This window comes from Nansenia antarctica (genome assembly GCF_963989245.1).
Source record: "Nansenia antarctica genome assembly, chromosome: 10".
Classification (NCBI taxonomy): domain Eukaryota; kingdom Metazoa; phylum Chordata; class Actinopteri; order Argentiniformes; family Microstomatidae; genus Nansenia; species Nansenia antarctica.
In genome coordinates, this window is record NC_137680.1 from 16,053,521 (window position 1) to 16,079,526 (window position 26,006).

General features: G+C 48.4%; 1 protein-coding gene across 3 annotated transcripts; it reads right to left on the reverse strand.

Moving 5' to 3' along the window:
* Window positions 1-67: 67 nt before the first annotated feature.
* On the reverse strand, window positions 68-25,145 carry LOC308165817 (E3 ubiquitin-protein ligase RNF19A-like). 3 transcript variants are annotated; one of them, XM_080539982.1, is made up of 10 exons: window positions 24,977-25,145; window positions 14,538-15,386; window positions 4,638-4,846; window positions 4,314-4,458; window positions 3,972-4,134; window positions 2,891-3,005; window positions 2,355-2,516; window positions 1,913-2,126; window positions 1,571-1,714; window positions 68-1,447 (listed from the first exon to the last, which is right to left on the reverse strand). In XM_080539982.1, the coding sequence occupies exons 2-10, from the start codon at window positions 15,155-15,157 to the stop codon at window positions 730-732; spliced, it is 2,490 nt and encodes an 829-aa protein (XP_080396108.1). In that variant the 5' UTR covers window positions 15,158-15,386; window positions 24,977-25,145; the 3' UTR covers window positions 68-729. The 3 variants fall into 3 exon arrangements, with proteins under 3 accessions (XP_080396108.1, XP_080396109.1, XP_080396110.1); XM_080539983.1 differs by lacking the exon at window positions 24,977-25,145 and adding an exon at window positions 16,991-17,126; XM_080539984.1 differs by lacking the exon at window positions 24,977-25,145 and adding an exon at window positions 15,606-15,735.
* Window positions 25,146-26,006: the final 861 nt, after the last annotated feature.

The window sequence follows — 26,006 nt, forward strand, 5'->3', positions numbered from 1 at the left end:
GCCTTGGACGTAAACCTTGGCCTTCCAGAGACCCATGTCTATATACCATCTATCTGTATACCAACACTTTGTCGCCCTCTCTGCCCAGCCACTACATCTTACAACCAGGACTACAACCAATGACTACGTTAAACAATGAAATTATAATTAAAATCATAACAGAACAAGTGGCCTATTATTCATAAATTCAATTTGATTTGGAAAAAAAAGAGAATAGTATATAATAATATTGCCTGGTCCCAACAAAGTTGAACTTTCATGAGAGCCTAAATGTGTCCTAGGAAGTGGCACAGTGGTTTTCTTTACCGACAGATCAAAGGAAATGCAGCTGAATTACCCAACAGTCAATAGAAAGTGTCAAATGAGAGGCTGGACAGCCTCCCAACTGCCATGGGGTGCAGGCTTCTGTAGGGACAGCAGTATGTGAGCTTTCATAGGAGGAAACACCAGCATTCACCTTCTTGTCATTTCTGTCTACTGAGGCAACTCTACTCTCTGAACAACTCTTTTTTTAATTATTATTAACATCAATTCCAACAATCCTGACTGAGGAAACAGAAATGTCCATTTATATATCATGTATGTCTACTTGCGGAACAATATACTGTGAAACCCAAATACCAGCTCCCTTTAGAAGGGAATAACCGAAAGATGAAGTTAACTTTGTAAGCTATGGTGGTTAGTGGAAAGAAATGAAACTAATGAAGTCTGTCTGCAGCACTTAAGGTGTTAGATTTCAGTCTGAATACAGGAGTTCTTGACCACGGTGGGCGGCTGGGGCTGGGGGTGGTGGTTGTTATTGGTTTCCTTAAGCAGCTCTCCAGGGGTGGAGTCCAGCTCAGCGGAGCAGACCAGGTTGACATTCTCCTCTGTGATGAAGCAGAGCGCACTGACGTCAGGGCAGGGGCCAGAGGAGGTGGAGGTGGGGGAGTGGGGGGGCAGGGCCCCTCCCTGGGAGGGGCAACTCTCCAGCCTGTCGTTCTCCACCTCCGGCAGGGGGCTGACGGTAGCAAAGCGTGTGTGGTAGTCACTGGACCCGTGGCTGCAGGACGTCTTCATGCTCTCCAGGTCGGAGCAGCTGAACTCTGAGAAGTGGCTGGAGTGGGAGTCGGCCACGGAGGGCAGGCTGCCGCTCAGGGAGGGAGAGTCAAACTCGCTGGAGTTGGTGCTGCGCTGCTCCAGCAGCTGGGCGTCCATGTCCTCCCGCGTCTCGTTGATCTTGGTGCCGCTTTTCTTCCGCAGCTTGCCTTTACTCTTCTTCCCCGAGGAGGGCTCCTTGGCCCACTTGGTGGAGGTGCCCTTGCCCTCGGAGGGGCAGCCGGAGGGGCAAGTCCATCCGCAGCGGCCGGCGTTGCTGCCGTCATCCACGCTGCTGCTGCCGCTGTGGTGCCTCAGTTTGCCAGGCTTGGACTCGATGTCTACCTGCACCTCCATGCTGTTCCCATCTCTGTACACCAGGAGGAAAAGACCATGGGTCAGGAGTCATTTCTTACAGTTAGAGGGGTAAGACACAGCCTCCCTGGGAGGACGTCAGTAAACAAAGCCAGGAGAGATGAGAGAGAAGCCTCACCTGTCCAGAGGCATGTAGGAGTTGAGAATGGATCCAGCCATTGCTTTGGTGCTAGCGTTGTCGCTGATTGTCCCCAGGCTGACAGTGCCCGACTCCCCGCTGAGACTGCACCTCTCCTTCTGGACGTCTGCCTGGACCTCCAGCCTGAGGGGGGGGGGGAGAGAGAAGACCAGGATCACATCTACTGCCACACATTCACTACATACTTTTTTTTCCACACAAAACATGCACAGTGAATAAAGAAAAAAAGAAGGGGTTTAATCAACTTCTTGACAATCTTATGTTATCATTGAGTGAATGACAGTAACAATGGTGTATTGATGTGGTTTTTCTGCCGCTCACCTGTTTAGGTAGTTGACCATGGCGCTCCCAGACAGGCTGCCGGTGATGCTGGCCCCGGCCAAGGCCATGGTGCTGGCCGTCTCACTCAGGTTGTCCCGGATGGCGCCCATGCGGTCCATGTGGCTGCCGCTGGCACTCAGACTGCCCGTCATGCCGCCCACACTGCCCTCGCCGATGCTGGGGTTGTTCCGCGTGTCCGCCACTGAGGTAGTATCTACAGGACGGGACGGGGAGCATTTCTTAGGATTTTTTTGTGAACGACATAATAAGATGCAACAATAACATTCAGAATTCACGAATGTCCTTTCCAGTAAACGTCCGGACGGCCCCGGAGGGGAGCAGTGAGTCAGCAAACGGAGCTCTGCTGACTCAAGAGTAAACAGATGTGGTCACTCTGTGGGGAGGGAGGGGAAGCTGACTCAGTGATCCAGCTGACACGTACCAGTCGCTGCTGCCCCGCTCCCCACGTTCATCTCGTTCTCGTCGTCGAACTCGATGCGCACACCTTTGCCGTTGCCCGCCGACACCCCGCAGCCGCCGCTGCGGCACAGAGAGATGGGCACCACGCCATACACGTAGGCCAGCATGATGGGCACTCCAATGCCTGCAGAGAGAGACAAATCACACACATATACACACACCTTCAGCAGGGACCAGACACAACCAGCAGGGGCCACTGTGGCACCAAACAGCACAGTGTGCATTGTGATTCAGTGATTCTTTATCTTGGTGTATTGACAGAAGACTCTCCGTTTCACATTAGGAGAACTGCAAATGTAGAGAAAAGCTAAAGGGGGCAATGTCAAACAAGGACAAAATCAATAAACTGGGCAAAACCCCAAGATTTATGAGCCTTTCCCTGCATCATTGCACAACCTTGCCAAAGGGAACTGCAGCGTTGGGAAGGAGGGAGGGAGAGAGGGAGGAGAAAGGAGGGAGGGAAGGAGAGAGGGAGGAGGGAGGGAAATGAACACTCACCGACAGTAACCGCTGCCACCACCGGAGACACTATGACAGAGAGAGTCACACCACCAGCTATGACCAGGTTCCTCTTGTGGTTGGATATGTCCTTTCCTTCATAGCGGTTGTGAATCTGTAGGACAAAAGGCAGGGTCAGTTAAGAGAGGTGAGGAATCCTAGTACGTAACCTCTAGACATCTTGAAGGCATGTGTGTGCGTCAGCCGTGAGGAGATTCATCAGTCATACTAACACCACTCTGACTTAGACAATACTGTGTATGAGAATGTACAAGACAGCAACAGTTGCTGGCTCGGACGACATCTTGGCAGGCTTCGAGGGGGAATACTGGAAACTGTTGGCAGAAGACTTTCACTTTACAGCGCTATGTTCATATAAAAACAAGTCCAAGTAATCACTGCCCTGATAAAAACAGTTTCAGTATTGTAAAATGGCGTGGCAGTTTTGTGTTTTGGAGTAGTTGAGCCAAATAATACTGTACATGTATACTGCACATGTATACTGCTGGGCCTTTACAGCTTAAATGCCAGTGGACTGGACTACCATTGGACTTTAATCAGCCATTCATGTGATTCCACGTGTGTGTATATAGACCAGTTACTGATAAGCAACAACAGTGTTGGCACTGACATTTATCTGTTTCTTCCTTGTTGAGAATACCTTATCTACATCCCTGTCAGGCTGACAGACACGGTGGGCCTCCACCCTGGGAGAGACAAACTGTCTCAAAGTCGGTGGAGATCTCAAATATAGTGTAATGAAGAACTATGGGAGGGGGTGGGAGGGATGTTATCGCTATATGGGGGGGGGGGGGGTTACTTGTGTGTTTATAATGGGGGGGGTGGGGTGTAAGATAAAGAAGAAAAGTTAGGACAGACACTTATTTTGTTTGGAGTTTTTCATGTGTACTGTTTTGAAATAAATAATTGATCATAATTGATCACTTTCACCACCCCACCAAAGAGCCGGTTTGCTTTTATAAGCCAGATCCGCCGTGTCAGGTAGTGTATTTTGCTCAAAGGCAGCCGATTAAAACCCAGACCCCCCCCCCACCTCCTGAAGCTGCGGAGAGCCCCTCACCTTTCTGCCCACATACACCGGGATACCGATGATCATAGCGGGGATGGCGATGCCGGCGATGAGCGCAATGCCCACGGGGGCGCCCACCAACGTGCCGAGTTGCCACAGGATCTTCTTCTTCCTGCTCCAGGGCTTCTTGCCCCAGAAGGTGCATCCTGACGGACTGGAGGGAGGGAGGGAGGGAGGGAAGTCAGATTACATGACATCCTGACGGACTGGAGGGAGGGAGGGAAGTCAGATTACATGACATCCTGACGTTGGCAGAGTGATCACAGGCACCATCCTGTGGCTACTGGAGAAGCAGATCAAATAGCGTGGGACGTGTTGACGGCCCAGACTCACCTCAGGTAGTGCAGGTCAGAGATCTCCTTCATGCACAGCCAACAGAACTCGCAGCCACACACGGCGCAGGTCATGTGGTTACAGCTCCCGTCGTTCATCTTGATGATGTAGGCAGCGCACCGCGGACAAGGCTTGATGTCATCAGCTGAGATAGGACGGGGGGGGGGGGGGGGGGGAGATAGGACGGGGTCATTTATAATACATGACCATTAACTTCAGGATGAGTCCAATAAAAGCATATTCAGCGGAGGGTCAGACGTGAAGGGTTCAACAGACCAGGAGTACTGATTGTGTGTGTGTGTGTGTGTGTGTGTGTGTGTGTACCTGCAGCGCCGCTCTCCTGGCTGTAGCTGAGGGAGGAGGAGCGGATGGTCCTCAGTCTCAGGCTCTGGGCTCTCTGCTGGCGGGCAGCGTCACACGTCTGGTTGGGGTGCCACAGCTGCTTGCAGTGGTAGCAGAACTCTGTGCCACACCCGTCCCTGCCGCAGGTGATCTTGGGACAGCTGGCACAGCCAAAGGCGATCACTGCATACCTAAACATGACATAGGGGCATTAAAAAAAGGTCAGGATTCTATCATAAAAGCAGGAGTCCAAAAATGATCTAATGAAACCTGGAATGACTACCAATCCATACTCTGCTGCATCTTCCAGACAAGAGAAAGTACAATTCAGGACCGAGAGACTCGGGATACATATTCCGATACGAGGCTCAAATACTCCTACTGGTATCAGAGAAATGCCCCCAAACTGATACTAATGTCCACCAAACAGGCGCGCCTCCTGGGTACCTGAAAGCCGTAGCCTTTAGTCAATGGGAAAAGACTCTTGTCGCTAAACGCTAGCAACGATTAGCGATTATGCGCTTCATAGACATTTCTATGCTAAGTAGCTTGCTAGCAAGAAGGGGTCATTTGTTTGTTCCATACAAAAAAAGTGTATATTTATTTCAGAAACTGTAGCAGGAGACATCCTCTTTTTCCACCAAAGTAGCCGCCATTTTGTTGGGAAATTTTCTGTTTGTCCTGCCCCTCCAACAATTTGGTCGTTTTTTGGGGCCCACGGCGAAATTGATGTGCGACATCACTCTCCAAAAGTACTTTTGTACTTCGGCAAGCACCAAAATTGAATACTTAGTACAAAGTAAAAAGAGAAAGAAAATGGTACATGGTACCTACAGAGCTAGCAAAGACCACTTGACTCCTGCTTATGTCTTCTCCTCACAAATCAAGTGGCATGTATTTTAGAGCCTGAAGATCAATTACATCACTTTGTCCACTGCCATTGTGATCCTTCAACAGCCTCTGACATGAGAGATGGTGCTGAGACCATAGTCAATCACCCGGCCCTGGCAGTGCCCAGGAGTTAATGATGCTGCCAATAAACAGCAGCTGAGGAGTGATGATGATTCTATCTCTATCGCTTATCTGACTGCTAGTTTCAGGTTAATGGATATAGAAAAGCAGATAGTAAAAGTCCCCCAATACACTTCAGCATCGCTTAATGTGTTCTCAATTGCTTCTGTAATAGGCTTGATAGTTTGAGATATATTCAAATAGTGGACTTCGACACTGAATATAATTGAGTCATTTGTATATAACAGAAAAAGAAAAGATATAAACCAAATATTCTTGTGAATGTAACAAAAGTGTATAAATGACACGACTACAGATGACTTGTGGCTGTGAGAGGGCCAGGCCTGGCGTCTGGACCAGGAGGCCACCCTGACAGACTCTAATAGAAACCTGATCCTCTGGATTGACTACAAACTTCCTCGTCCTCAGATCCCTTTACCCAGTCGAGCCGAGGCTGTCTGTCTGCTCCACAGCACAAAACAAAACCCACCATGACTCACAATGAAGTCACGCTTGGTAAACCACCGGGCAAAACACCATCAGTCCAGTGAGCTCACTGATAATGACAACCACCATGAGCCCCTCCATAGAGCACATCCTCCAAAAACAACAGCACGTCATGTATTTCCTGTGAGTTCTCACAACACCCCCCAGTTTCCATCTACATTAATTAATGCAAGGGTTCCTAAAAACCTAACCAGATTAATCCAGCCCACTCCAGTTGTCCCCAGCCTGCCTCGTTGCTCTCTGTGACCCCCTGATGTGCTTGTGAAAACTCTGTTGGCTGGCTCAGGAGGTCCACATCCAGTCAGAACTCTCAGAACTCGTCCAGGGCCTGGCCTGGGGGTGAGAGCCCAGCTGTCTGCATGGGAAGCTCCCATTGTTTAGAGGACATGTGCGCTCCAAAGTGTCCACTCCTTGCCAACACAATAACAAATCTTCAACTGTGGTTTACATCAACAACACTAAAAGGTAGGCTGGGCCCAGATCCCATTAAGCTGCGGGCTGGAGGAGAAGAGGCTGAGGTGTTATAACACAGGGACATCAGGGGAAAAGCCCTACGATATCCCCATGGGGTCCGCAGAGGACCCCTGAGTCTGGAGGTGTGTTGTTGACGTGCATCTGTCTTCTCTCTCTGGCTCTGATGTGGTTCAGCGATGCGCTGACAATCAGACTCTTTCCATGCCCCTGGCGAGCACCAGGGAAAAACACTGAGGTAACGGCTGACTTGTACCTGTTAGTGAGCACAGCTGGAACACAATCAACCGCAGGACAGCAGGAGATCTCCCTCAACCCCTCCTCCTCCTCCAACCTTAAATTGTTAGAGGCTCACATGACTGCACTGCAGTCTAACTATCAGGTAGGCTTCAACAAAGAGGTACACAAGAGGTACAAGCCTGAGAGCGGTTCTGAGGGAAGGGAGAGTTTTTTTACGATAATTTAAAACAATTCCTGGAAGAAAAGGAAATCGCTGCCAACAACCCTCAAGTGCGAGAGCTGCGTCTAAAACAGGGCCAAACGCTGAGAGCGGTGGGGCCAGAGCACCACCAAAGGCTATAAAGGAAGGGAACTTGTATAACTTCAGAGAGGCGGTAAAAGAATGTAAGTGTTTCTGAAGTTGGAAGTCTCTGAAGCCAGCGAAGGAAGGGACATGAAACGAGGAGGCTGGTGGGGCCTCTGAGCAGGCAGCAGGCTAATGATTATCCTGAGTACTGGTACTGTCTGGGAGCACGTGTCCCTGCCTGCCTGGCCTGCTCATTCAGTAGCTGGTCATGTCAGAGCTACGTGACGAGTCTGATGAGGACCATCTGGGGAGGACACACTGAGGCCGCCTTTCAGCCTCCTACTCCCTATGCACACTATCAAAGACTGGCCTCAATGAAAGGAGAGGAAAGTTAACATGAAAAGAACTGCCTTGTCATTTCAGTGATATAAAGCTACTCTATTCAGCTTGTGAACAACCGGGCTCATTTTTCTGGAAGAAAATCCCTACAACTCAAAATGGTAGGTTTATTTTGAACACCAGCTTTAATGAATGATGAATGACGGTAGCCATTTCCTGTGAACGTCGCACTCATCCCAATTAACAACTAGGATGAATGTGCAACACCAAAATAGTACAGGCCTAGTGGCCAAGTATTACATACAGCAACAGGTCAGGGCTGTCATGCAAGTCATGCTGCCGTGCCTGTCCCCCGAAACCCCCCCCCCCCCACACACACACACACACTGCTGTCAGAATCACCGCCCCACAGCCGGGTCAGGTACAGAGAGCGTTCAGGTCAGCTGAGCTCATGTGCCTGGTGTGATGGCTAGGGATTTGGACTGCTGTCCACTCGGCCGCCTAAACCAGCTGCTGATTTGATTCGTCAGTGTGGCAGAGTTGCCACTTGACCCTGGCCCCGCCCCTCCGCCACGGTGTGTTGCAGCAGACACCCTGGCCCGCAGCCAACACTCAGTCAGGAAGGGAATTAGACAGCTATACACAGAGCAGCATGGCCAGGGGATTACTGCAGGCAGGCAGGCAGGCAGTGACTACCAGGAACGACATCATGGGAGAAAAAACACTGGGACTGGGTCCACCTGTCCTGCAACAGTGAGCTGCAACACTGCAGGGTAACACTACAGCCAGGTCAGGCAAACACTGGAGTCAGTCCGGCCTGCAGCCGGCCTCTCTACGACGTTAACACAAACCACCTCCCCTCCTTCCACTCTGCCCACCACCAGGAATCAGCCCTCTCTCCTCTACAGCAAGTCAATGACAGAGTCAGATACATACAGGTGTCTGTCGCATTGGTGGCTGGAGCCAAGGCCTTTCTTACTGAGCAAGCAAATATTTGGGCCAACAAGAGGGGGGGGGGGGGATAATAATATTAATACAGTGTGACTGTAAAAAAAAAAAATATATGTCAAGTCCGATCGACCATATCTGATATTAATCATATCGTGCAGCTTGTGTGAGACTGGCTTGAGTCAGGGTTTTGGCCCATGATAGTGTAACTGTAAACCCACTGCAGCTCCAGGTCCCCGCTCTAAACAGCCACCCGGACATCCCTGACGACTGGCCCCTCCCGGCTGCTGGGAACAACTTGTGTGTACCGTCTAGCTCTCAGTCTCTCTCTACCTTCTGGTCTCTGCTGCTGCACAGTGAAACAGGAAACTAAAGCAAAACCATCCAGCCATAGAGCTGCTGCTGCTGCTTGTTAGACATCTGCACTACGAGAGCTGGCCCGAGCCTGAATGATAAATTACCCCTCTCTCCATATGCTAAGACTAATGCCGTCTTGTGAGGCTCTGGAAGACAACCGACTGCAGTGAAAATAAATGCTGGTTCGCTGCGTGTCCTACTTTCCCTCAGCTACGACTGAAAACACAAAGCACCCCTGTACCACAACACGCAATAAATTAGCAATTTATGTAGTTCAGAACTGTCACCTAGGTCTATGTAACCATCACACCTACCTAGGCCTATGTAACTAACTATCACACCTACCTAGACCTATGTAACTAACTATCACACCTACCTAGGCCTATGTACCTAGGGCTGCAACAACGAATCGATGAAATCGATAAAAATCGATAATGAAATTCGTTGGCGACGAATTCCATTATCGATTTGTCGGGTCTTGTTCCATAACAAACCTACTTCCTGTTGACGCACGCCACGCTGTCTAGCGGAGCCGGTGTAGGCATCGCGAATCATAGCGAATCATAGCGCTACCTATGGCCGGAAAGGGCAGAACCTATGACCGGAACCGGAAAAGTGGGATAATCTGGTAGGGTGGGAAAATCCGGTACCTACACCGGCGCGGCGGCTACATTTAAATCATGTAGGAGGCGGAGAAAACGACTCGACCAAAATCGTCCAAGGTATGGGAGCACTTCACATTAAAAGCTACTAAAAAATGGTGCAACCTATGCAAAACCGATCTTGCATGGCACGGGAGCACAACGGTGATGCGAGAACACCTTAAAAGAAAGCATGTGACAGTGATGGATGAAGACGGCTCCACTTGTGAGTTCTGGCGAAGCGTCAGCTAAATGACTGTAATGTAATGCGATAGCCAGTGAGTGTTTGCTCGCATTCATGAATTCAATATTGCATGACAAGTGTATTTAGCTAGCTGGCTAACGTCAGTGGTAGAGCAGAGGTGATAAGCTAAAGGCTAGCTAGTGGTAGCCTACCAAGCTACCCGTGAGTTAGAGTGAGGCACTGACTGTCGCCTAGCCTATTGTATGGAGTGAGAGGACACATTGCATTGTTTTGGAGCATATCTGTTATATAAAAACATTAGTGTCTTGTCTGTAGCCTATATTGCACTTTGGGTTACTGACCTTTACATTAAGCAAAGTTATTACCTAAAACAATGCATGTATTGAGCTAGAGTTCAACTACTTTATTGAAACAATCTACCGCCATAGTCCATGGCCTGTTGTTAAACCTATTTGATGTAGCAAAGCCTTTTTTATTTATATTATTTATTATTTTTTATTAATACTTATTCATTTTGCACATGTATATGTATAGGCCTGGCTGATTTAGAAAACATAAAATAACATTTGCAAAAGATTTGTTTGTTTTTTGGTATCCGATTAATCGAAAAAATAATCGGCAGATTAATCGATTATCAAAATAATCGTTAGTTGCAGCCCTATATAACACCTACCTAGACCTATGTAACTATCACACCTACCTAGACCTATGTAACTATCACACCTACCCAGGCCTATGTAACTATCACACCTACCTAGGCCTATGTAACTATCACACCTACCCAGGCCTATGTAACTATCACACCTAGCTAGACCTATGTAACTAACTATCACATCTCGCTAGACCTATGTAACTAACTATCAAACCTACCTAGACCTATGTAACTATCACACCTACCTAGACCTATGTAACTATCACACCTACCTAGACCTATGTAACTATCACACCTACCTAGACCTATGTAACTATCACACCTACCGAGGCCTATGTAACTAACTATAACACCTACCTAGACCTTAGTAACTAACTAAAGCCGCTTTTCCATTGACCGGCCCGGGTCGGGTCGGGTCGGGTCAGGTCGGGTCACTTTTGATCTGTTCTGTTTCCATTACACAAACCGAACCGGACTAGTAGGAGGAGTCGTCGATAGTAGGCGGAGTTACGCGTCACACGCAGCCTGGCAAAAAGCTTCCGGGTGTACACAGCAGTGATTTTTTGGGAGAGAAAGAGAAAGAGAGAGAGGAAGCTATGTACACATAATAAAGTCATGTTTTTTGAACCCTTAAAACCACTGCCTTCACTTGTCTGCTTTATGAACTGTAGTATCATCATCGGGAAACGCAGACAAGACGCGAATCTACCGGAATTTGACTCATGACACAGCTGGTGTTATTCACAGACAAACACGGTGCCGTTTGCGGGTTAATAACTTCGGTTTACCGGGGGTTAGGATAACAATTCAAACGTGTCCGGAAAGAGGAGAAGCCAGGGAATTCAAAAGTTTTTGAATGGAGTCGATCATCCACTCCTATCACCGTGGACACAGCGCGGAGCGAATTCCCTGTTAAAACCGGCATTTGACTCATGAGTGAATGGTGAAAATGGCTGGACGGCTGCTGGCGAACTCCCGGTTCATCGAGTTTACGGTTAAAAGCATAACTTCTCGGGGTGTCAGCGCGGTGGTTAAGGGCTCAAAATGACCGTAGACAGATGGTGAAGTTAGCAAAGGAGTATTGTGTTTTTTTTACCACCTCCACAGCCGGTGTTATTCACGGACAAACACGGTGCATAATAGCGATTTTTGTGTTGTGCTTGTTGTAAATAAAAGTTATATGATTCATTGAAATGACATTAAACTAAGATAATACGATGGTCAGCATAATTTTCCGAATCTTTATTAATAAGCTATTACAGAAAATGTAGTGACATTTTCCTAGTGAATGTGGTATTTTCAAGATGGCGGTTGTGAAGAAATAATATGGGATGGGACATGGGATGACGATTGTCCATTGACCAATCAACGGTGTGGGACCTGGGACCTGGGACCCTGGGACCCTGCTCGGATGTGGTACCTGGGACCTAGGACTGAAGCGACCCGGACCGACGAATGGAAAAGGGAACCGAAGCGGGCAGACCTAGGTCAGCACCAGGTCGGCACCAGGTCTGCATCGTAGTGGAAAAGCGCCATAACACACCTACCTAGGCCTATGTACCTAACTATAACACCTACCTAGACCTATGTAACTATCACACCTACCCAGGCCTATGTAACTATCACACCTAGCTAGACCTATGTAACTCACACCTAGCTAGACCTATGTAACTAACTATCACATCTAGCTAGACCTATGTAACCATCACACCTAGCTAAACCTATGTAACTAACTATCACACCTACCTAGGCCTATGTAACTATCACACCTACCTAGACCTATGTAACTAACTATCACACCTACCGAGGCCTATGTAACTAACTATCACACCTACCGAGGCCTATGTAACTAACTATCACACCTACCTAGACCTATGTAACTAACTATCACACCTACCTAGACCTATGTAACTAACTATCACACCTACCTAGACCTATGTAACTATCACACCTACCTAGACCTATGTAACTATCACACCTACCTAGACCTATGTAACTATCACACCTACCTAGACCTATGTAACTATCACACCTACCCAGACCTATGTAACCATCACACCTACCTAGACCTATGTAACTCACACCTACCTAGACCTATGTAACTCACACCTACCTAGACCTATGTAACTCACACCTACCTAGACCGATGTAACTAACTATCACACCTACCTAGACCTATGTAACTAACTATCACACATACCTAGACCTATGTAACTAACTATAACACCTACCTAGACCTATGTAACTAACTATCACACCTACCCAGGCCTATGTAACTAACTATCACACCTACCTAGACCTATGTACCTACCTAACTATCACACCTAGCTAGACCAATGTAACAGTAATATTAGAGTACGAGAGGGATGGTCAGGGGTTCAGAAGAGGCCTGTTGTTGTGCGAGGCGCCGCCACCAAGCAGCAGCCTGGCTTGTCCCCTCTGGTGCCATCCCCCCATGGCACAGTGTGGTCCTGTCCTGTGGATGACATCCTCTCTGTGGGCCTCCGTCCCTCAGAGGCGGCCAGGCCACATGACCCTGGCTGGGCTCCGGCCCCACTTGATTTCTAAATGCACAATGGGAACTAAACACTGGTGTCAGCAGACTACAGGCCAGCCGCCGCTCTTTTGTTCCACTGCGGCAGAGGCCCAGACAGCTGCCTGGACGTGCCTCCTCTACGTTCCTCTACGTTCCTCTCCTCACTCCTCTACGTTCCTCTCCTCGCTCCTCTACGTTCCTCTCCTCGCTCCTCTACGTTCCTCTCCTCGCTCCTCTACGTTCCTCTCCTCGCTCCTCTACGTTCCTCTCCTCGCTCCTCTACGTTCCTCTCCTCGCTCCTCTACGTTCCTCTCCTCACTCCTCTACGTTCCTCTCCTCACTCCTCTACGTTCCTCTCCTCACTCCTCTACGTTCCTCTACGTTCCTCTCCTCACGCCTCTACGTTCCTCTCCTCACGCCTCTACGTTCCTCTCCTCACTCCTCTACGTTCCTCTCCTCACTCCTCTACGTTCCTCGCCTCTACGTTCCTCTACGTTCCTCTCCTCACTCCTCTACGTTCCTCTCCGCTCCTCTCCTCTCTACGTTCCTCTACGTTCCTCTCCTCACTCCTCTACGTTCCTCGCCTCTACGTTCCTCTACATTCCTCTCCTCTACGTTCCTCTCCTCACTCCTCTACGTTCCTCTACGTTCCTCTCCTCACGCCTCTACGTTCCTCTCCTCACGCCTCTACGTTCCTCTACGTTCCTCTCCTCACTCCTCTACGTTCCTCTCCTCACTCCTCTACGTTCCTCGCCTCTACGTTCCTCACCTCTACGTTCCTCTACGTTCCCCTCCTCACTCCTCTACGTTCCTCTCCGCTCCTCTCCTCTCTACGTTCCTCTACGTTCCTCCTCACTCCTCTACGTTCCTCGCCTCTACGTTCCTCTACATTCCTCTCCTCTACGTTCCTCTCCTCACGCCTCTACGTTCCTCTCCTCACTCCTCTACGTTCCTCTCCTCACTCCTCTACGTTCCTCTCCTCACTCCTCTACGTTCCGTTCCTCTCCTCACTCCTCTACATTCCTCTCCTCACTCATCTACGTTCCTCTGCATTCCTCTCCTCTCTCCTCTACGTTCCTCTCCTCTCTCCTCTACCTCCTCCCCTCTACATTCTTCCTCTCCTCTACGTTGCTCTCCTCCACGTTCCTCTCCTCTACATTCTTCCTCTACTCTACGTTCCTCTCTACATTCTTCCTCTCCTCTACATTCCTCTCCTCTCTCCTCTACGTTCCTCTCCTCTCTCCTCTACGTTCCTCTCCTCTCCTCTACATTCCTCCTCTCTCCTCTACATTCTTCCTCTCCTCTACGTTCCTCTCCGCTCCTCTCCTCTCTACGTTCCTCCCCTCTCTCCTCTACATTCCTCTCCTCTATGTTCCTCTCTTCTCCTCTACGTTCCTCTCCTCTCAGCACTGGAAGGGACAGGGCCTAAGTCCTACTGAGGCACTGGGACTACAGGCACCGGGTGAAAATAACTTTATCCTTCTGCTCAGAGCCCACTGTCTGCTCTGACACAAAAGACCTAGAGGGAGCATTCCATGTTAGACACCCAAGACGAAGACATGTGACCTCTTCTCTATTCTCGTCACACAGACTGTTGTGTACTGACAATTCGAACCACAACCCATTAGGGAAAGCTTTGTCTGAGTGTGACAATTTTGAGGTGTTGCGTGTGGTGTCTGAGGAGCTCACCCGCAGTCAGGGGCTGGGCACCAGCGGCAGTCAGGGTCGGCCACCAGCCAGCGCCGCAGCATGAACTCCTCGTACTTCTCCATGAGGGCGTGGTCCCCCAGGATCATGCGGATGTCGTGGGGGTTGAAGCGCTCCGAGCACTCCGGGCAGCTGATGTTGACGCGGCTCTCTGAGATCTCGATGCGCAGGTACTGGCGCAGGCAGTCCGCGCAGGAGCGGTGGTGGCAGGTCATGATGTCAGGGAAGCAGTCCCTGGAGTGGCGCAGAAGGCACAGGGGGCACTCTAGCAGCTCCGCCCCCGCCGAGGAGGACGAGGACCCCGAGGCGGAGGAGGAGCCCCCTGAGGAGGTGGAGGCGGCCCCCGCCACAGAGAAGGCAGAGTTCTTGTCGTTACACATCTCTGAGTGGATGCTCTCGATGCTGGCGATGCCGTCCACCCCTCTGGTGAGGTCGCGGGACTTGCGTTTGGGCTCCCAGCGTCGGCGGAACAGGGCGGCCAGCGACAGCCGTCTCTTCTTGGGGGCCTTCTTCTTGACGGAGGGCAGGCTGACGGAGGAGGCGGTGGACTGCAGGTCCCGGTCTGAGCCCATCCCCATCTGCTGGTGTTTCTGTAGACTCATGTCTCCAGAGGAGGCCAGGGGGGCGCTGCCCGCACCCCTCACATGGACACGGAGGTCAGGGAGAGGGATGGGGGTGTGGACGGGGGAGGGGGAGGGGGGTCTGGGGTGGGGGGACAGGTTTCCAGTGGAGGGAACAGGGTTTAAGACATGGTGGTTTCTTCTCCTTACAAGCTTATCACCTTTGTTAGCCTGCTCCTCTCACCGGGGGCTCACTCCAAATGCTGAGAACCTACACAAAAGACAGAAGGAAAACAATCTATTAGCAAAGTTGTAAAAACTCCAAGATCTATATATGGACACTAGAGAGGGGTTGAATCATTTCCTATTTACACACACAAAAAAGTATTTCTTATTTTAACATTATTACTACTTCAAACCAAAGACAAAAATACATTTAAGTAGGATAAATCACATCAGCCTCAACTCCAATAGAGTGATCATCGTTTACTTGATTTGACACTTGGGAACACACTCCTCCAAACAGATGTAGCTGGAACATATTGGAACAATCTTTTTCACAGCTGCGATCAGCCAGTGGGGGACATAATGCCGATGTAAAAATGACGTCTTAACTCAAGGAGAATCGGGCGTCAAGGAGACGAATGACGCAGCGACAACAGCGGGATCACAAATGTAATGTCATTCTTGGCAGAAGATCATAGCAAATAGAAAATAACGCACCGTAATCACATGATAATGACACCCATTGCCTTGAGTTCTATCTGCGTACCAAATGATTTCCCCCACTGTTTGCTCGTTCCTAACTCTCTTTGTGTGTTATCTTTGGGTACCAAGGAGGCCGTTTGCATAGCTTATCAACATGTCGAGAGAACAGCACACAAGGTTGACAACCTTGCTCCAGGGGAGGCAGCTTGCGGTCACTATGTCAATACTGACAGGGCTACTTTGACCTGTGGTGAGAGGGAGAAAAGAAAAAGTAGGTCCATTTGGAGTCGACCAGACTGACTCATTAATGGCTCCTCTGTCATACTTTAGAGCCACGTGTCTATATTGGTCTGATAAGATATGACTGCAGGCTGGGATGAGTCAGAAATAAACTTCCACTCCATTCATTATGCACTTCATGTTATTGCACAGTCCCTCCATGGTTGGATATAGTCACCTCCCCAGTGTCTAGAACCATTACAGTGTGTTAGTATCCACCCGGCATCCAAGCCTGGGTGAGATGTGCTCTGCAGTGTCCACTTGAGAATGTCACACCTCCCTGTAGGTTCTCCAGAACCCCGTCACGCAAACACTGTCCTCTCTCCGACACACACACACACACACACACACACACACACACACACACTCCTGATGGAGGAACCCAACACCACTATGACAGCACACAGCTGCTGGGGGAAAACAACCCATGTCGACGCTACACGCTGGCCCGCCTCGGGGAAGGAACGCGGGGTGAGAGGGGGTTCAATCCAGGAACAAAAAAAACATCTAGTGCTAGACCGAAAGCCAGCCATGCTCCAAAACTAGAGGCTAGACCGTTCAACAAACCGTGATTCATACCAGAGACGTCCTAACAACGGACAAACTCATCTCTCTCCTGAAGCTCCCAGGCCTCACTCTAAACTGAGAAATTGTCAACATGTCCAGCTGGGAGGTATGGCAGGCAGGGGACTGGACGAGGGCCAATACACACCATAGTTTCCTCAAGGAAAGTCCTGCTCATCCACAATTACAAAACCGCAGGAGTTTAACATACCTACAAGCTGAGGGGGAGTGCTCCCCGACCGCGTACAACAAGGAAAGAGCAGGGCAGCGGGGAGTGGTGACGAGGCATTTGGAAAAAGCATGTCTTATTTAGAATGGAATTACCGCAACGGTCCTAAAGCGTCCCTCCCTTGGTGTCCTTGGTTACACCTTGGCAATGACCCACGGTGTGGAAACACAGCGTTGCCAAGGGAGTCTCAGAGACGCTCTGTGTGTGCTAGACTAGAGAGTTCCTGAGAGTATGAAGCAGTGAGACACACACCTCAGTAAATCTGCAGCTTACACATCAAAGAACACTTCCTACACAGTGAAGCAAATCAAACTGCTCAGGGTGCAGCTGCAACCAAAAACCACACAGACACTCTCTTACAGTACCAAACAGTTCAAACACACACACTCTCAAATACATGAAGCCCTTCTACTCCCACACGCACACAAAGACACAGAGAGAGAGAGAGAGAGAGAGAGAGAGAGAGAGAGAGAGAGAGAGAGAGAGAGAGAGAGAGAGAGAGAGAGAGAGAGATTCCCCTTCCTGGTCCCCACTAGCTCCTCCCTGTCCTGGGCTGAAAACAGGAAATGGGGCTGTGGGCCTGCCTGCCTGCCTGCCTGAGGTGGTGCTGGAGGGGAGATCATGGGGCGAGAATTGGGGGGGGGGCTCTCTCTCCATTCTGGCCTGGCTCACACTGGAGACGTCTGAAAATGACAAAGGGACATGAGCTCCAGGCAGGAAGACAACACTCCAGCTCGGACAGGAAAGCCCCACAGTTCTTCCTTCAGGACATTCCAGCCCACTTCAGAGAGCATTGTGCCATTCCTTAGAGCTCCTGTGAATCCTGACAGTCACGGTGAGATACTGAGTAGGCCTGAATGCGCTTTTTTCATGAAGGGAAGAGATAACATTTCAGTCAGATTGTGCTGACCTGTGTATACATTTGGACTTATCACCAGGTGCAGATGTATTAAAGTGGGCTATACAGAATGGAACACTCATGTCAGCTCATCTGGCCAAGAGTTTGAGTCAGCAGAGGAGCTTTTCAAATTCACATGGCTTTAGAAATGCGCATAATTAGTCCAGCTGAGCTCAGGCCCGAGATAAGGTGCCTGGGAAGGAGAGAGAGGTTAGGTGGAGAGGAAAGAGGGGTGAGGAGAAAATGAGAGAGTGGTGACGAGAGGAGAGAGGTGAGGAGAGAGAGAGAGAGAAGGGGGGGGGGGGGGGGGGGGGGCGGTGAAGAGAGGAGGCGAGAGGGAGATTTAGGATTATCATAAAAAGAGCAAGTAGCCAACAGTCCTCTCACACAAATGCACTCAGATCTGGCTGCCATCCAGTCCATACGGCTCCAGTATGTTCCCCATAGATTAAGTGTCAACTCCAAGGGGAGTGATGGTGGGAAGAAAGGCAGAGAAGGGGACTCATGTTCTCATTAAGTGAATGTTTCCGAGGCCTCTGGAATAACAAAGAGAGGGCTGATCACGGCTGGAGCCTTATGCTAATGAAAAAGAGACGCGGTCCTCCTGGGGTAATTTGCACATAGTGAGAACAAGGCTGTGAGGTGAATAGAGATGGGAGACAGAGGCTGGGGATTGTACTCTTCTGCTCTCCAGGCAGGTCCACTGCTGATGGTGGGATCACATCGTAATCAGCAGCCTAGCGTAAACACAGGAAAATATGATGCTCAAAAACATGGGCGTGTGACGGAGGCCCATCAACAAATAATGAAGCCCCTGCCTCAGAGTAGGATTACCATCTGCCCTTCACACATGCAAGCAAACATAGAGAAGCATAGAGAAGCTTTTCGTTTACGGATAACAAGGCAGAGGGCAATGGGGGGATTGTAAACCTTCAATAATAAGTCATTTGCTGTGGGTCTTTAATATTAAAAGCATATCAGGAAGGAAATGTTGCACAAGGCAAGGGCACAAACATTATCTTCAAAACAAAAAGGTGGGGCATAACACTACTGTATGAAGAAGCCTGGCTTAAATCTTCAAAACATTCAGTTTAACTTTAAAATCACTGACACCAAGGCAAGTCTTGACTTGGTTTAGGGCTTTGAGTTGCATTTGATTTAGTACAAGAGAGGGGGGTGGCAGGAGGTTGGAAGTTCCTGAAGAAGGTTCCAGACAGACTACCAGTTGTGGCCGTCATTTCTGGAGGACAGGAGAGTTCATGTAACATTCCAGAAGAAACTGCAACAGTCTTGACCTCCCCTGACCTGCCCTGCCCTGGGACTCAGGACAGCTCCATAGAGGCCACGCCCCCCAAGATCCTAATTGAGCTCAACTGAGAAACACCGAGACTTAATGATCTGGAAAGATAAATATCCTTAAACAACTAATACACAAACCAATTACAGTCACATACAAGAAGACTACGATCAAGAACATCAAATATGACACATTTGGTGATTGTTGGCTCATGTTTAGTTCGTGGACAACTGTTTGCGTGTGTCATTTCAGTCAGATATGTTTTTATAGTATTCCCATGGCTCTCAAACTGACAAGACTGTTAAACATTAACTTCTCAGCATGGAAGAAATCAAAAGGAGCTTGCACTGTAAAAGAGTGAGATGGAATAAGTGCCAAGAAAAAAAAACAAGATGAAGTGTAGGACTAACATTATAACTCAAACAGGAAGCCAAACATTGGATTACTGGGCCTTTAGAACGCCCACTAAGTAATTTCCCCGTGACTTGTTTACATTGGTTAAACATTGCCCAGACCTCAGCCCACCTTCAGATACGGGGACGATGTCCTAATTCCCTGGACAGGCTGAGAGGGAAAGGTACTGTACCTTTGCTCCGTCAACAGACCACCCCTGTGGACTCAGCGTGGACAGGGAATGCCAGCTATTCTAGCGATTGTGGTTAAATTTAGGAGTGAGTCACTTAACTGAACTAGTGAGGGAGCTCTATCTAGCCAGACGTCTATATATGTATCCTAGAGAATCCACCGCCGCCCCCAGAGACTGGCTGGTATGTCTGTATAATAGGCCGGGAGGTCTGTCTCCCTGACATCTGAGTGGTATGGGAGAGCCGTAGTACTACACCTCCCACAGCCAGAATACACACGGGAGAAACACACACAAACAAAAATAGAAGACTGACACTTCAGCTAACCCTGATTGACAGCATACCTTTGCCCTAACAGAGCAGCTTCAGGACCTGCTAAATGAGCCACGGCCGAGCTTAGTCACAGTCCACTCAAGGGCAACAAGGAAGCTGGTATCAGAGGGACAGTGGAGAAAACAATGAGCCATACCAAAATAACACATTGTAAACAAACAGGGATTACTGTGTGTGGGGGGGAGAAAGGCTGTCAACCTGCCAATATACAATCCTAAAAGTTGTGGATCACCGGGCCCCGAGATGGAAATACACAAACATGCCGGACGCCGGGCCTGTAACTCTAGAGCGGAGTGGCCACATTCCGGCCCTGCAGTCTGCTCAATTCAGCCTTTTTGCACATTCCTGGGCCACTGTGGGGACAGTGCATTAGGTTTGCAGTGCAGCACATTTACATAGCAACCGCCTGGCAAGCCAACAGTAATTGAGTGATGTGGGCTGGAAGTCAAGCAGGGCTCGGGTCCCCTCCCACAGCCCATTGCCCAAGTGTGGAGCAAGCTACGGGTGTGGTGAGCTTCAATAGGGGATTTAACCTTGTGTAACAACGTTCTGTAAAAGGCATCGAGTACATTGAGTAGCGAGGAAATTGGTGTTAAAAATAAGATGACCTCTAAGCTTAGGCTTGTTCTATCATAATGATTTTAACAACTTCCAGAGGCCCAACTTGAAGGTTTAGCCTCGTTTCCAAAATACGTATATGTGCATCCAAGGAAATCGACAACTGCAAACAACACACACACACACACACACACACACACACACACACACAGAGAGAACATAAACAGGGGAGCTGTTGTTGAACACACGACAAGAACAGAGAGAATAAAATAAACGTTTCCAATACCAACAAAGCCAGTAAAGTCTCCACTCTCCAGCCTCCTCCCTGACCTCCCTCCTTTCCGCCCTCGCTTCACTTAAGATGGGAGGAAATGAGGTAAGCTCCCAGGCATCCCTCCTCAGCTGTGAGAGAGTGTGTGAGAGAGGGAAGAAGACTGAGCAAAAGAAAGAGAGAGGGGGGGGAGAGAAGGAAAGAAATGAACTAGCCAGATCCCTGTAGAAACCCACTCAGGGAGGGCAGGAGTTGCAGGAGCTCACGATTCCCATAAATGATGTGGTGCAGAGGGAGGGCTCCCCCGAGTCAGTCTGTATACCAACCGCACCCCAGCCAGCCCCGGGCTGCAGCATGCACCTAATCCGTCCATGGATGAATGACTGTCTTATTCTGCTCAGTCTCATTTGCAATCAAATCATAACTGAATATTCAAGAGGCGAACTGACTGACTAATTCTCGTAGGTCTAGTTTCTGTAAATCAATGAATAGCCTAATGTGTCATCCGGTGTGCAAAAAAATAATAATCTTTCAATCTTTCTTAAAATCGAATTTATTGAGGCCCTAAACCAAGCCTACTCATTTAAAGTAAAATACAATCCACTGACAATAAATAACTATTGAGCCTCGTATTATCAAACATTCCAAGTCAAAAACAACAGGTAGCATTGACAATGACTGACACACTTTCTTTTTTTTTGTCTGAGCAAACGTGAGTTAGTCACATGAGGTGCACCCTTGAAGGTGACACCTGTTTCAGAGTTTCCGAGGGGACGGCCACAGAGCTGTAGAGCTCTTCTGAAAAATTCAAAGCCTCTCGAGCAAGGCCCCTTACAGGTAACGCAACAGAACTCGTCTAGCGAGCCTCACGGCCAACAACAAGACACTATCCACTCAAACTGTTCATCTGGAAAAGAAGAGACATTACTTCCCCTGACTGGATTCTATCTGCGTGTATGGTGCTGTAGTGTTCTGGCAGAATAGCGTTCAAACCCTGCCACTGGTCTTCAGTCATAGTTTCCCTGTTATTTGTTAAATTGTTGTTGCTTCTGTTGCCCACAGAGCTGGAATTATGCAGCGATCTTCTGGCAACAGCATGATGCTTCCCCCATCATTAGCATGCCTGTTTAGGGGAGTGTCTGTGTGACTGAGCTTAAGGTTAACAAACATAAAACACACCTAGTCCCATTTCAAAGGTGGTCCAATGAGTGCTTGTTGGGCTCCGAAACGTGATTTATTATGTCACACAGCATGTTTATCCAGCTCACAGCCGGCGAGCAATACCCAGAGAGCTGTCTCGTCCCGGCCGTCAGTAGAACACCCACCTTGAATACCAGGCTGAATACCACGCTGAATGCCAACAACGCCTAGCTGAGGATTAGACATGGAGCACAACAACTGTGATGCCTGTGGTTTTTAAAGCTAATGTCACATTCACAGAAATTGATATTCATAATAAATAGAATTCAAATTGTCTTAGAAAATAAACAAATGCAGCCCTAAATCTAATGATATTGTCCATTTGGAGCTTTGTGGTTCCTCAGTATGAGACGAACATGTTGCTGGAACAAGATACGCCTCAAAATGGCTCACACATGGCAAGGGCCATCAACCCACTATAAACAAGCACCTTTCCACTCCGAGGAATCCTTGTATTGTTTTCCTCCCTTTCAGCAAAAACAAACCATCTGCCTTTTAAACCCAGAGTGTGAACGGTGGGGGCTCATCAATAGAGCCCTGATGGGTCTGACACCCAGCCCTACAGCTGTGTTTACCTTAGAGGAGGAGGTGGAGGTCACACATGCGTCCTCACAAACACTAGCCAGGTCGGCATGCTGGGCCTCTGACCTTTCTTTAGAACACAGCCCAGGAGTCTGTTGTGTTGAGGGAGTGGTCCACTGATACCAGCCTAGGGTCAGCTATAAAAAAAAGGCTGGATGCAAGTCCCCTGCTGCTTCTGACAGAACACTGGCTCAGCTCCCTCAGTGATTAGGATATGCAAGAGGATGATCACACCTCACCCATGGTTGCCTTTGGCAACACCAAACAAACTTCATTTCTGATTTAGCCCGGCGCCACCAGGCAAAGTCAGTCACAGGACAACCCCTTTGACTTGCCAAACACATGGCGAATGTTTTCATCCTCGGCCAAGGGGGCAGCAGTCTGAACTAAAAAAACAAGGGGGCGGAGGGCTAGGGAAGTGGGACACTATCCCCGCTCTACTGAGCAGCGTGTATACATTTACTAGAGAATGGCCGTCCCAGTTCATTTAAAAACGTGCCTGGCATCCCTAGACGGCCCGACAAGCGCCTCCGATACACATTGCGTGAATACACACTCACTGTTGTATAATCAAGGATTCAGGGTGGGATTAGAGACTCATTGTGCAAAGCTGACCCAGACGTTTCCGATGGATGGTTGATCTGGACTCGCCATCTACCCGCTGCCCAGATTTAGAGCTGCTTAATGGCAGATAAAGCTGCTGGTCCCCTCAGCCCTAAATAAAGCACCTTTTTTTTAATCGGAACACAAATCATGGTGACGAGATTAAGTGGGCCTTTTACACACAGAGTTGGAAAGCATTGTCCTCTCTTCCGCCCAGGTGGATAAAGGGACATCAAAGTTTGTTTATCTTGAAGGATGTAGGCTGTGTAAGAGATACAAATGCTAGTATTGACAGTATCTTTCCCTGTCACTTGGACTTAAGACATAAGCCTGCAGCTGGGTCGACATACCAGAGATGCTGTAGGTCAGACACACTTCAGTAATTATTATAAGTATAATAGTAATACTAAGTATTATTATAAGATTGCTGATGAACAAATTAAATCAAAGTGTGTGTGTGTGTGTGTGTGTGTGTGTGTGTGTGTGTGTGTGTGTGTGTGTGTGTGTGTGTGTGTGTGTGTGTGTGTGTGAACAATTTGATGATAGTAAAACTAAGGTAGTGTTTCTAACATGTCTATTATGAGATGGGAACATCGAATCTAAAAGGTTACATGGCAATTAGGCCAAAATCAAATACAACACATATTCCCAACTAAGAATCAAAATAATCGTATTGATCTAATCAAATTGCTATATCTGTGCATTCAAGGTATTAAATTCGTTTTGTACAAAGGAACATTAACATCTCGTTTCACGACATTTCAACATCTGTGAAACATCCAGCACAAGGGTGTGTGGAGCGAATCACAAACAGTGAAATGAGAAGGGTCGTCACACAAAGGACTACCTTTACATAGAGAACTTACTACTTCGTGAAACATTGGAGGACTCGCCTAAAACAAAAAGCAATTACTTAGATCAGAGCACTATTACTACTAGATTAGAGCACTATTACTACTAGATTAGAGCACTAGCTCAACATGAAAACAAACTGTTCTTACAGATCAGCGTAGTAACCGTGTGTGATGCAGGAGACTAGTACTACTAGTAGTAGTACGTAGCGATGCGAGACGAGTCAGCCATGCAACCTTGTTACAACTTTGGACAACTCATGTATGATTAGTCCTGTGATCACAACACATCATTTCATGATCTAAAACAACGTGACCATTCGGAATCACGGCTATCTGACAATGTGCCTGATAATGATTCACATCAGCAGCTCCTACCTGGCTACAGGAAAACAAATACAGAAGTTAGCATCAATACAGCAGACATAACAGTGTCAGTTACATTTCACCCTGGCTAGCTTGGGTGGTTATCGCTCAGCTCAAGCAGCTAGCTAGCATGTAAGCTAAAGACACCATGTAAGTAAAAAGCCAGATACAAACATTAAAGTCTCCAAAACTAGGAGACTGCAATCAGCCAAACAATCAATCCTACATGCCCTAGCCAGAGCTGCCTAGCCAGGGAGTCTCGTCTACGGGGGCTAGCCGGAGGAGGAACTGTCCAAGACAACATTCGTTGCCAATAATCCAGCTCACTAAAAACAATATAAGGTGTCCAGCTAAGCCTACAGATAGCGAACACCAGAGGACTAGTCATGATCGTTTGGTATACGGGGTCGATAAGCAGCATTGGGGCAGCCTGGGCAGCTGCTAGCTACAGATGTTTGATAGGAAGCTACCGACTAGCTAACCAGCTAGCTGGCTAACGTTAGGCTCGATAAGAACGACAGTTAACCCAGAAACCTACCGTTTACGGAAGGAAATACCGCTGGTCCTGAATAACCGATAAAACAATGGCTATCTCTCTCCAACACGGTTTCGATAAGTCCTTCGTGATACGGCCACTTTGTCCCGTTTCTAACCGCTAACACACTTCTTCTCCTCGGTTGCGGGTCCCACCTTTCTCCGCTCTGACGCGCTGGTCAACACTCAGGCTCGAGACGGTCGTTGTTCGGGCTCGCGTTCTCTTTCAGAAAGCAGTTCAAATGCTCTCGCGAGATCTCGATCATATTTTTCCCTGGGCAGTGGTCCCCCCCCCCCCCCGACACAAAATGTATTCATATAGACATTACATTTGTATATGTATGTATGCATGCACACAGTGATCCACAAAATAACTATATGCGACTTACTGCCTATGAATGTATTATGGATTAATTCATTCCAACATGAGTGAGCCACTGCCACAGTTTACATTATTTCCAGACTAAGAATGTGGTTGCCTTAGTTAGAGACATACATCTGCCAGTCATGTCCAAAATATCCAGGAAAGCTCTATCACTTCTAAGTTTCTTCAAAGGGGAGGAGATGGATCTGTGCAGGTGAGACAGACCTCTTTGGCTCCTCTTGTTTTCCCTGGAACAACAGGTGTCCTTACCTCTAAGGTCCACAGAGGGCTTGATTGTTGATCTGATGTTGATGTAATAGCAAGGAGACCACATAGGACTGCTATTGTTTTCCATATAACATTGTTTATCAAAACATCTGTCCATGTATGCATATGAGCATATGGAAGGGATTTTATCCTACAAGGTCAATCAAAGTACCACATGTGTGTCTACAGATAAAATGCTGTGGTGTGAACATGGTGTGAACATAACATGCTGACATTATGTCCCAAATTTACTGCTCCCATTTTCTCCTCCTACTCAAGCAGATATACGTTTGTCTCTTTCAATATCGCTCCATGTCTGTGAAACAAGCAGTGCCTGTCACTGTGAAAATACTTTATCACCCCATCACCTGTGCTGAGAAATCAGAGTTGTAAATAAAACCCT